The sequence below is a fragment of the Eutrigla gurnardus genome (genome assembly GCF_963514095.1).
Source record: "Eutrigla gurnardus genome assembly, chromosome: 24".
In the NCBI taxonomy this organism is placed as follows: Eukaryota; Metazoa; Chordata; class Actinopteri; order Perciformes; family Triglidae; genus Eutrigla; species Eutrigla gurnardus.
This window is the reverse complement of record NC_139935.1, coordinates 10,700,024-10,713,197: the sequence shown is the minus strand read 5'-3', so window position 1 is coordinate 10,713,197 and position 13,174 is coordinate 10,700,024. Positions and strand designations below refer to the sequence as shown.

Genomic DNA, 13,174 nt, shown 5'->3' with positions numbered 1-13,174 from the left:
ACTTTTATCCATCTTTTTTTATGATGTACATAAAAAGTGTCAAAAAGTTAATCAGATGATTAGTTCTTGAGATATGTGGGGGAAAAAAGACAGACATGAATGTGGTTATTAAAAAATAAATAAAGACAACATTCATTCTTTTATGTTTTCTTAAGGAAACAGTTCCATTCACTCAAATTAAGTGCTTTGCATTTGATTGGATCGTTAAAAAAGTAGACGGGCTTATAAAATGGACACGCCTTCCTTATCACTAAAAGTTCAGAGCGATGGAAGGAGTTCATTCATGATATTATTGGTACTAGCTGATGCAAGCACACCTCCTATAGTTTAACAACAGCAACGCATCCTCATTTGTTCTACCTTCATTTGCTCCACCTTGAGCTCAATTTCTAGTCGTTTCAAACCCACCTCAGCAGCAGGTTCATCGACACCCACTTCCCCGTCACCCTCGTCACCTGGACTTAGGCTCAGAGGCATCAGCAAGGATTTGTTCCTCCAATAACCAGATTACCCTTTTTTACACCATCCTGTCTGCTCCCCGCCGTCACAGTAACACCAAATTGGCGAGCAAATAGTTCTGGAGTCTCCACAAACGAGTCCAACCTGAATTCTCAAGCTTTTCAAAAGCTACCAATAGAATACCTGCAAAGTGACAGGTTCATTCCAGATACTAGACTAGCCCCCGATTGTTACATTCCCAGAAATAAAAGCCTGAAGGACAAAACTACTAAGAAAATACTGCACAATAATCTCAGTCAGACAGAAAAACTAAAGAATTGGACCCAGAAAATGAACAAACAGCGAAAACAAACACACACTCGCACCCAAAACCCAGAGAGCCAACTGAAGGTGTTGACCCTCCCAACACATCACAAACTGATCAGGGATCTGCAACTCCCTTATATAACCTCTTTGACTGATGGATTGCAGTCACCTGAGCGAGATCACAGGTGCACCCTCAGCTCCTGATCACTTGTGATCCAGATCTTCCCAAGGGGATCCGTAACAATCATTACGTCTTGACAGCAAAACCAACGTTGGATTTAGACAAAAAAAAACAATGTCTTTGTATGTTTTGCAATGTTTTTTCGCACTTGAAAAAATAAAAACCTGGTCCATTATGAATAAATCCTGCTCAAAAAAAGAAAGGAGAATATAAATATGTGGGGCTTTCATGTCTACACAAGTCTGCAATAATACAAACAAGACACAATATGTTTTGTCATTTTAATAAACAAAGGGAAAATGCAAACCTTCTACAGGAGAAAAACATTTGCTATTCTGAAATGGGAGGATTTTTTTGCTCCCCAGTCTTCAAAGTGAAAGGATTGTATAATGGGGCTTTTATGTCCAAAGGCACATTTACAAAGTAAATATTCCCAACTTTATTCTACAAGTCGGTCCTGTGGTAAGAATTATTGATCAGGGTGGAAGACAATGACACACAAAGAAACCGTTTGTGTGTGGATAACAACATGATTTAGACGGGAAGATTAGAAGAGCTGAGACAACTTCAAAGGTATAGTTTCAGTCGATGGTCTCAGTCTAGTTTTGGTCTCAGGGTTGTTATGGTTTCAGTCTAGTTATGGTCTCAGGGTTGTTATGGTCTCAGTCCATTGTCTCAGTCTAGTTATGGTCTCTGGGTTGTTATGGTCTCAGTCGATGGTCTCAGAGTTGTTATAGTCTCAGGGTTGTTATGGTCTCAATCTAGTTATGGTCTCAGGGTTGTTATGGTCTCAGTCGATGGTCTCAGTTTAGTTATGGTCTCAGCCGATGGTCTCAGTGTAGCTCTGGTCTTGATTTAGCTCTGGTCTCGGTATAGCTATGGTCTTGGTGTAGCTATGGTCTCGGTAAAGCTATGGTGTAGATATGGTCTCGGTGTAGCTATGGTGTAGCTATGGTCTTGGTGAAGCTATGGTTTCGGTAAAGCTATGGTGTAGATATGTCTCGGTGTAGCTATGGTCTCGGTGAAGCTATGGTGTAGATATGGTCTCGGTGAAGCTATGGTGTAGATATGGTCTCGGTGAAGCTATGGTCTCGTTGTAGCGATGGTGGATTGGATGTCCAGAGGCATTTGATCTATCAAGCGTTCAGTAGTGACGATGGGTCACAAGTTCCAATGCACTTTAATTGGAAGCAGCTGGTGTTCATGCTGAAGGTGAGGCTCCCTTTATTAGTCCAATAGAGATTTAGTGCCTTCCGGACTGTGACTTATAGTCTATCAGGCTGTTGTTCTATAAGGCCACTGTGCGACTGTCAGATGGTGCGATCGATAATTATTTCTAGTTCTTCTTTTCATCTCCGCAGCAACGTTCTAGTTGTCCTTGCCTTTTCTCTTCTTTCCTGAAAAAAAAAGACACAGAGGTGCAAATAAGAATCACAAGAATATAACAATAAAATGAGCAAATGGGTGCCATAATATCACTTCAAATATCTCGACTGTGGAACAGGTTACCATGACATTTTGTCCAGACATTCATGGTTGAATGAATACTCTTGTTTGAATGACAGTAATTGTCCATTTTCAGGGGTTAACTTACATATTAGGAGTGTAACTTTTCACGTACAGCAGTCTCACCTTTGGTTTTTGTCTTGGTTTTTCCAGTGCACGGTTTGGTGACAGCAATAGCCTGTTGACACTCTGCGTTATACAGAGCCCTCTTCAAAGTCCCCGTTCTGGTCCGCAAGTCGGAGCTTGGATCACACTCTCCCCAACTACCAAAGCGATACTTACAGTCGGCTAGAAGAGATGGAAAGAGGCAGACAAAAGACATGCAATAAGTCTTCATATCAAATCTGACCACATTTGGGCTAAAATGACTATGAAATTCAAACAAAACAAAAAGAAACATACTGGTCTAGCGGAACCAGGCTGGAACCTGGGCGTCCTCATAACTCAAATTTACAATACCAAGGTTAAGCTTTGGCATTACTTAATTGTTTTTGTGGAGCGATTTGAATTGGTTTTCCAATTAAACTCCAAGCATTTATATGGAAATCAAAGTAGGTAAAATCATAGAACAGCTGCATCATTAAAATGATTATCGTACTGTTCCGATTCAATTGGCAGGTATTTTGTCTTTTAGGAAGCAAGTTACGAGAATAAATCCAAATAAGGTGCATTATTTAATTCTCGTTTGTCAAACTTTTGTGTGAACTAGTAAAAGTAGAGACTCTACCATTGTCACAATTTACGTTCAAGTCATTTATGACCTTGGCTTTGTGTTTTTCTATTATTTTATTATTATCATTTTACAAATAATAGATTAATCTAAAGTGAGCATCTTTTAAAAAGTGGTTTAAGAAATGAGCAAGCTACGACAAATACCAGGATGTAAATAATAGCTGAAATATCCTTAGACAAACAATTAAAAACACTTTTAAAAGGGTCAAAATATGTTACAATAGTACATTTTGGAGGAGGCGGGGTAGGAGAAATGGACATACAATCTGAATTTGAAGTTCTAGAGTTGTAAGTTAAAAGTTAAAAGTAATTCATAGATTTTGGTATATCCAGATGCTCTAGAAGCTGGGTTTATACCATTAGCGCCTTTTTCATCACACTTTAATTTAAACAAAACCACCTAAAACGACTTCCGTTCCTCGACTAAAGGTGGTAACCACATCTTCACTGGGTGACATATTAGACGTAACAGCATAGAATTTGGAAACTATTAGACCCTTACAGGATCCAGAGAGTTGATCCACCATAAATGTTCTGGGTACGATCCTTTAAAAAGGCTTTATTACTTATCCCAATGACTGAATCTTCCCTGACACAGAATCTTTAGCCCCACAGAGGGTTTCCATGCAGGGCTGCTGCACTGGATTGCATCACATGTTCCAGATGCTTGTGGTGATGAGACGTAATGGAGCTTTACCATTCTCTCTGTGCGTATGTGTGTGTGTGTTACCTCCAAAGTCTTTTTTCCAGTTGCAAGGCACTCTACATTTCATCTTTTTACTCTGCTGGTCACACGACCCCTCTCGAAACCCGGCTCCGCAGTCCCCGTTGCTAGGCACACAGTTGCCATAGCGCCAGTCAGTGCATTCTGACCCGGGCTGGGAGGGTTTGTTTTTCTCTGAGGGCAGAACGATCAGACGTGTATAGTTAATTCAAATGTGCAGTTTCCACAATGTCGAGAGCTGCTGCCCAGTTCATCCAGTCCGCTGGTGATTGTTGGTGAACTGGGAACAGCCATTCTGTACTCAACACACACACACTGAGAAAGAGTTTCTAAAATGTTGAATTACTTCCCTTTGAGGTGGCGAAATTTGAATTCAAAACAAGTTTGGAACAACAAATCTTGATGGAATACTTTTTGCACATATTGGCACATGCCCTATGGTCACATGATGGGATGTTCCAACAATGGATTAGAGGGGGCCGTACATACAGTGACATTTAAATCAATGGTTTCGCAAAAATGCGTGTTAAAATTGTGAATTACATTTTGAGGGGAACGTATTCCACGACCCTGAATACAGGATAAGCGGTAGACAATGGATGGATGGATGGATGGATGGATGGGGAACGTATTCCGATGTAGACTTAATTTGCTCATTACGTATCGGAAATGAGTTCCAACCATGACGACCATGAATAGTACCATTTTGAAGAGTCATGTTTGGCATTTTGGCCGCCGCCCTCTTGGAATTTTTGGCACCAGTGACCATATTTGGACTGTGATGGAGCGACGGGTGGATCTGACGAAACACAAGTGGCACCCCGAGCGATACGCTGACTGGATCGGCATCCATATTGCTTCAGTTCGTGGTAGCAAGGCCGCGGTAGCAACCTGTCAATCACAAGGTAGCCCCGCCCCCTAAAGCATCCCCTGCTTTCTGATCTGTTTAACTCTAAATGAACATCATGCTGGATTGAAGAAGACCATAAACTCATGTTTAATAATAATAAATCAAATGTACTCTGTTGAGAAAGAGAATAGGGAGTACAGTAAGAGAGAAGTCTCACCTTTCTTGTTTTTCCCTCCAGCTACAGTGTTGACGACGATGAGGGTGACTAACAGCAGCAGCAGTTGGGCCTTCATCCTGTAAAACACACAGTGGTGAGAGAGCCACCATTAAACAGGGACACAAACAGCACATTAAGTGTTGACCCTTGGCCCTCGTCTCTTCCCAGCATGCCATCGCCGTGCATAACAACCCGCCAGGGGAGCACAACAAGCACATGTTTTATTAGTACAATTTTTACAAAGCAACAGCATAACTACTGCTTGTGTTCGTACACAGTGGGCTTAAATCGCCTGGGTGGTGTTATCCCAACTCCCGATTGCACTGAGATGTGATGCATCAGGATCGGCTGATTAAAAAAAAAAAAAAAGGCCCCGCCATCTAACAAGAAGGAAGTAGTTAAAGCCTGTTGCACCATTTGAATGGCTACCTGGAAAAACTGTTTTGCGGGCGACAATAAGAGATGAGTCGCCCCCTGGTGGCCAGCAGAGAGGATGCAAGTTTAAGGACCTTCAGCATCGCAGTGACCCAGGTTTTTTTGTATAGACATAAGATAAGAAAAAAAAACAAGAGAAGATGAATACCATTCACATTTGAGATCCACCGACTCACCCGAAGCCTTGACGTTGCCGTGAAATGAACATTTCTATTGAGACACTCATGTGACACATCTTGTGGGTTTCATCAGGTGGAGTCCGACACAAATGTTTTGCCAAACTGCTGCTTTGAAGGTAAAGAAACAACCTTCGACTACAATATACACCTTCAAATGCAGATATATTTTCCAAACAAAGCATGGACGGTGTGAGTGTCCTCGTGAGAAGCTCAGACTAAATATCTTTGAAGGATTTCTCAGTAATAGTGCGAGCAAAGCTTGCAGAGCATGATGGAGTGGATGTTTCACACAGGCTGTAATTATGCATCGCTGCTCTAATAACCTGTCCAGGGACTGGAGTTGAAAGGCCTCCCATGAGGAAACAAGTCCAAGCTTCTCCAGGATCAACCCAAGTAGCACCAGGAAGATAAAAGAATATTCAGACTGTGGTCAACCACAGTCCTAGTTATGTATCATCAGACGCTGAATGATCACAATACCATTATTTTGACTTGGTTTGGTCAATGACAAGGTCTCAAATGTCCTTACCTCCTACCTTCTTAGTTCATTAGCTGAAACAACAGAATCGTATAAAGGCGTGAAGGTCAGAAGTCATGTGATGGAGCCGAGGAATGACCCACAATGAGGTGGTTCAGGTTAAAAGTTAATGGCCTGCTGGGGATGCTGACAGAGGTCTTCACCCACATGGAAGACCCACGTGACCTCAGTCAGGATTAGGGTTGTTCAAAAAACAAAATAAATTGATAAACGACACTAAAAATAAGTATCGGATTAGATGCGAATTTCCGAAACTATTGATTGATGTGCAACTTCCCCTAGCAATGCCGCGTTCATGCTAACGGTGGTCTCCCGGAGCTCTACGATACTATCTCACGTAGTTTTGTATAGACACCGAACCAAACTATCGCGGGTACAAACAACAAGGTGGCTGCCGTGATGATGAAATACAATGTTAGCATAGCCTAGCCCTAATCGATCCGAACACCATCCAATTGGCGTATCGTCTCGCTGACAGACTTAAAACACCATAACTTCACGTTTTACCAATCATCATTGTTATATCGTTACTTCAGCATCTTTTTTATCCATTTATTGCAGATAAATCGCAACAAAAACGTGTTTGATCTGGGCGCATATTGATGTAGTAAACCTGTCGATGTGTGTCTTGCTATTCACATTGAATACAGCTGAATTGAAACACCTCTCGATGATGACAGGAGGCTGTTTCATTAGCCGCTGTATCTGGGACTTGTACAAAGTAGCAATAGTGGTGATTTATATATATATATATATATATATATATATATATATACACACACATACTGCAAGGATGAATGAAGAAGCTGCTGCCCACACCACAGGCCAACCGAAACAGAAAGAAAGACAGTCTGCCAAAAGCTTTTTATCTATTGTACACTCTGTCACTGTTGAAGCCAGTGACCGAGAAACCTCCTGGGAACCAGCCACAAGGGTCGTTTCTGTGAGTCCAAGTAGTGACCCGTTAGACAGCAGGTCACGTCTACGCTTAGACCGGTTGAACTCTGACAATGTGGTTGGATCGGGGTATTTCATTGCTGGCTAATCAAAGCCACACCCACACTGTCCTGATGAAGTAGAATGATTTAAAGATGGGACATTTCTATGTATTAAATGCTATATTGCCACTACCCGAAATATAAATCCTGGTCAACAGACAGAAACACTCTCAACTCCCGACAGGGACTTTTCTTCTCTCTGCTCTGATTATCTCTGTCAGTACCCAGAGTTCCATCTGCCACAGTACAAAAAAAAATAAAAAATCAGTCCTGACAAAGGAAACATTTCTTCAGGGTCGTGATGGTTGGTTGAAAAGGTATTTGCTGTGCAAGCAAAAGGAAGAAAAGCCTTAATAACCTTTATGAATACATACATAACACAAATCTAGCCTCAGCTTATTGAAATCACAGTAAATGAAGCATGTACACAAGATGAGTCAGTAACCTTCGCATTGTTGAAGTTACTTTTGTCCAATCATCCATCTTGTGCTCTGTATGCAAAGGCTATGGATAGCCTACAAATCGACTCAGCTTTTATAAGTTATCAAACTAACTGTGTGAAAAGCTTGAAGCTGTGTGCATGTTGTCTTGTTTTCCGCTTGGGGCTTTCTGGTATCTACATCATCAGTATTGTAAACCTGAACTGAAACAGAAGAGACCACTTGGGGGTCTCCGACAAAACCAACGTTAGGTTTAGACAGGAAAACCAACGCTAGGTTTAGACAACAAAACCAACGTTAGGTTTAGACAACAAAACCAACGTTAAGTTAAGACAACAAAACAACGTTAGGGTTAGACAACAAAACCAACGTTAGGTTAAGACAACAAAACAACGTTAAGTTAAGACAACAAAACAACGTTAGGTTTAGACAACAAAACCAACGTTAGGTTTAGACAACAAAACCAACGTTAGGTTTAGACAACAAAACAACGTTAGGTTTAGACAACAAAACCAACGTTAGGTTTAGACAACAAAACAACGTTAGGTTTAGACAACAAAACCAACATTAGGTTTAGACAACAAAACAACGTTAAATTAAGACTACAAAACGTTAGGTTTAGACAACAAAACCAACGTTAGGTTTAGACAACAAAACCAATATTAGGTTTAGACAACAAACAGTTATTTTTTTCCCGAGATTATTATTATTATTCTGCTGTACTTATTGTATAATAAACACAGACAATAAAAACAAGATCTTTCTTCAAAATCTTATCTATAATACAATTTAGTAATTATTAGGAGACGTGTTTTTTTTAGTATCAATTGTCCCGAGCTACGTTAACAGTGAATTCGGCACTACTGGAGGGCATATTTCTAGTATTTTATTTTATTTATTTCTTTGTTCTGCAACATTGTAATTCTTGTCCTTGCACATTTTATGCTTCTCGTCAATGAAAAAATGTTCTCACGTACAACAAAAAAAAATCAAGTGATTTTAGGTCACAGTGGAAATTCACTTTGTGTTCAATCTTAAAGCACCTCAAGAATGTTTGCAGGGTGGACAACGGTTCCCATGGCGACTGTACCACGACAGCCTGACCCTGTAAAAAAAGGGTGGGTCACGGCTGGGATTTTTTACCTGCTTGTCATCTCAGGAAGAAATTTAAGTTACGTCCTGCTTTCCTGCAGTGGACAGAGTTGAGCTTCAGAGTGCTTCTTCTGCAGTTCAGCGCCGCGATTACAACAAATAACCTTTAATTTTAATTTCTGCAGAGCTGGCATTCAGCAAAGCCAGCATTCTTATCTGACAGCACCGAGAGTCATGGTTGGTTATTGAAGCAAAACACAGGCTCGCTTGCTCTCTCTCTCTCTCTCTCTCTCTCTCTCTCTCTCTCTCTCTCTCTCTCTCTCTCTCTCTCTCTCTCTCTCTCTCTCTCTCTCTCTCTCTCTCTCTCTCTCTCTCTCTCTCTCTCTCTCACACACACAGACACACACACACTTCATAATACAAGGCTGACAGTGTAAATTTCTGTGGCATGTTCACTTTTTAATCTGAAAAGCCAAGTGTGCTGCGAAGAAGACACATTTTTGCTCCCCAGCCACCCAACTTAGGAGTTTAGAGTCCGACCAAATTATTCGAAGTGAAGGAGGTTGGACATAAGGGCCCAGTGTGTGCGTATGTGTGTAGCTGTTGACTCCGTAATTAGGGATTTTGAAAAAGCAACCGAGCGGAAATGACATTTCCTGGGTCCCTGGATGACCTACTAACTCCAGCGGAGAGCGAAGGGAAGGAATGAAGACAGATAGTTTGAGAGACAGCGCACAAACACGTCTCGGTGACAGCTGTAACGGGCGGGTTTTTTCCACAGTCGTCCAAAAAAACACGCCAATATTTTAATCAGCACAGCTGCCCTCGACAGCCGCTTCTCTTCACTATTCATTTGCATACACTGAGCCCAGAAACACGTGATCCGTCAGGTTGGGGCTCACGAAAAAAGTTAATTCGCTAAAAGCTTGCAAAAACAGTCAAACTAAAGAAGGCTACGAGTTAAAATAGGAACGGTAATAAATCAAACTTTAAGTCGGTGAAGAAAAAACCCCAAATCTCACTGGGAGCACACACCGGAGAAACAGACTGGCCAGGAAACAAAGGAAGGCTAAATACACAAGGGCTCATTGGGAGATGAGACACAGGTGGGTAACAGGAGGGCAGGGTGGGAGGTGATTGGGGGTGATTAGGCTGACGAGACCAAGCACGTACCCGCGTGAAACACAGGGAACAAAAACACGAAGTAATGCAAACAGCGACGACGTGGAAATAAACTACAAAATAAAAACCAGGAAGTCAAAAACGCCAAAAACAAGCGATAGAAACGAGAAATAAACGGTAAGTCAGAGAAACAAAGCACCAAGATCATGTCATGATCGGTGGATCTGTGAACTCCCTGCAATGCACATCGGTTTAGGCAACAAAATGTTGTTCCCATGCAACTAGACTACAACCTTAAATAACGGTTGCAGTTTTCAACATATTGAAACACGTAACCAAACCCAGGACCCACTGCACCAGGAGGAACCCAGGACCCACTGTACCAGGACCCGCTGCACCAGGAGGAACCCAGGACCCACTGTACCAGGTGGAACCCAGGACCCACTGCACCAGGAGGAACCCAGGACCCACTGTACCAGGAGGAACCCAGGGCTCACTACACCAGGAGTAACCCAGGACCCACTGTACCAGGATCCACTGTACCAGGAGGAACCCAGGACCCACTACACCAGGAGGAACCCAGGACCCATTGCACAAGGAGGACCCCAGGACCCACTGGACCAGGAGGACCCCAGGACCCACTGCACCAGGAGGAACCCAGGACCCACTGTACCAGGAGGAACCCAGGACCCACTGCACCAGGAGGAACCCAGAACCCACTGCACCAGGAAGAACCCAGGCCTTTGATCCTAATTTTAATTTGAAACATCAATAAATGTTGGACTGGAATGAGAAAATAAAGACTGTTTCTATGACAACAACAAAAAAAGCTTTACAGAGCTATACTGTGTTGCAGAGCACATCGCCAGTCATATTGTTCATCTATTACCAATTTTTAAAGAAATTATGAAAAAATACATTTCTCTGTATTTTAGATAGATATTGTTTTTCTTTCTGTAAAATAAAATATGACACACTAATATCACAAGATTCATCCATCAACCAATCAGAGCTTGAGAAGGTGGCGAGTTAATTGTTTCAACCAGCCATATATATATTCTCAACAATATTTACATATGACACAAACATTCCAGCAGAGGAATAATGTGAACAATAAATGTTTTCATGTTTTTATACAAATATATATATATATGTGTGTGTGTGTGTGTGTGTGTGTGTGTGTGTGTGTGTGTGTGTGTGTTCTGTGTGTGTGTGTGTGTGTGTATGTGTGTTTGTTTTTCTCTAAATCACCTGTTGGTTGCTGCTCACCAATTTGTCAACAAAAATAAAAAAAATAAAAAAAATACAAACTTACAGCGAGGCTACTAACAGCAGGAAGCAAAAACATGCATGTTTAACATTTTTAATCAAACTTAAAAATGTGCTACAATAGCTTAACTGCTACACACACACACACACACACACACACACACACATGAAGTATGCATAGAAGAGCTTTACTTGCAGTATTTTAAAGTGGAGATGTGGGGAAAGTGCAGGGACTTGGCACAGGAAATGGGACAATTACATAAAGAGTAATAAAACCCAGCGGGCAGGGCAGATGATAAGCACCAAACAAAATGGGTTAGAAGAGAAGAAGCCAGCAGTGTGTTACATACCCAATACATATATGAAAGCAACATTTACAAGAGTCTTATAAAGCCACAATTTATTTTTAGCAAAGCTGGCGTTTTAACAGGGAAGTACACCGTTTTTTTTTAACAATTTAAAAGACAAGCTGAACTTACTTGTTTAGTTGCCAGTTGAGTCTCTCTTGTCTCCTCCTGCTCATGCAACTCCCAGAGCCCCTGCTTTTGTCTCCCAAACCAGTTCATTCTGGTTGCATTAGCCCCATTCACCCCAAACACACACACACACACACACACACACACACACACACACACACACACACACACACACACACACACACACACACACACACACACACACACACACACACACACACACACACACAGATGTGTCATCAGGTCAGACCCGTTTTTTCCACCCCTGTTGACCGTATAGATCGGCATCAGCAGATGATAAAAGCAGCAAGAGGCAAGGAAAATCTTTTTTGATTTTTTTTTGTGTTTGATCATGTTGCATCTTATCTTACGAGGCAAGACTGTCTCCGCTTTCATCTCATACCCATAATGTGGAGTTGATCTTCATCAAGGGAGGACGATACATAAAATAAAAAAAAAACATGAATAACAGCGGAGAAAATCAAAAGTTGATAATATAATGTATCAGAGAAGCTTTGAGGGTCGACTTTGTTCAACACGTAAAAACAACATTCTAGAACTGCGTTATCGGAACTTAAATACTGACAAGTCCAACTGTTAATTTGGTTCTGTTACTTGACAGAAATTATTTTTCTGTCAGTCGGGACGGAATGACGCCAAACAAAAGGTGGGTTTCAGGAAAACCTTGTGGTTGGACTTAAAATAACGATGTACAGGTATATTTAGACTAAAAAACCAGAGGCCCCACAATACGATAATATCCAAAAATTAACTTATACAATACAATATAATCGCGATACCTAAGTCACGATGCAATTTGAAACATTATTACACATGAAACATTCAACTGCTATTTACTCAGTTTGTCCTTATTGGTTTTATCTACTTGGATAAAGTTTTCAGTGGCCGACACTCTCCGTCTTTGTCTTGACCAACTTCCTGTCACTTGGCGATTTTACTCAGAAAAAAAAAGTCAGCACCATATAGTGGATTGAAGAAATAAGTTTTGCCAAAAGGATTAACGTGCATTTGCAATATTTATAGTTCATATAATAAAAGATCGATACTTCGCTTTAGACAACAAAACCAACATTAGGTTTAGATAACAAAACCAACGTTAGGTTTAACAAAACAAATGTTAGGTTTAAACAACAAAACTAATGTTAGCTCTAGACGACAAAACCAACTTAGGTTTAGGCAACAAGAACAAACGTTAGGTTTAGACAACAAAAACAACGTTAGGTTTAGACAACAAAACCAACGTTATGTTTCGACAACAAAACAATGTTAGTTTTAGACAACAAAATAATTTTAGGTTTAGACAACAAAACCAATGTTAGGTTTAGACAACAAAACCACTGAGTTAAGTTCAGTAAAACCACCACTAAAGCTTAGAGTTCAAAACAACACAAATGCGGTATCCAACACGTGTTTGGTGGTTGAAAACCATGCGTCTTTTTCCATATTTAATATTCCATCACGTTGCACCGTCATGGACACGTCTCTACTTCATGTGTCCTCAATGAAAAAGGACCCTCGTTAACATCACATTGTTTAAGTGACAAAAAATGGACAACTCATGTCTCCGTACAGGAAACTAATTGATTGGGACTATTTCCAGAGCCGCTCAGAGGCCGAGTTGAATCAAAA

At 41.0% G+C, this 13,174-nt stretch overlaps 1 protein-coding gene across 1 annotated transcript; it reads right to left on the bottom strand.

The window, feature by feature from the left end:
- Positions 1–2,204: 2,204 nt before the first annotated feature.
- LOC311009675 (midkine-B-like) lies at positions 2,205–11,607 on the bottom strand. The gene is made up of 5 exons (XM_084004009.1): positions 11,528–11,607; positions 4,976–5,052; positions 3,915–4,082; positions 2,579–2,740; positions 2,205–2,343 (listed from the first exon to the last, which is right to left on the bottom strand). The coding sequence occupies exons 1-5, from the start codon at positions 11,569–11,571 to the stop codon at positions 2,315–2,317; spliced, it is 480 nt and encodes a 159-aa protein (XP_083860135.1). The 5' UTR covers positions 11,572–11,607; the 3' UTR covers positions 2,205–2,314.
- Positions 11,608–13,174: the final 1,567 nt, after the last annotated feature.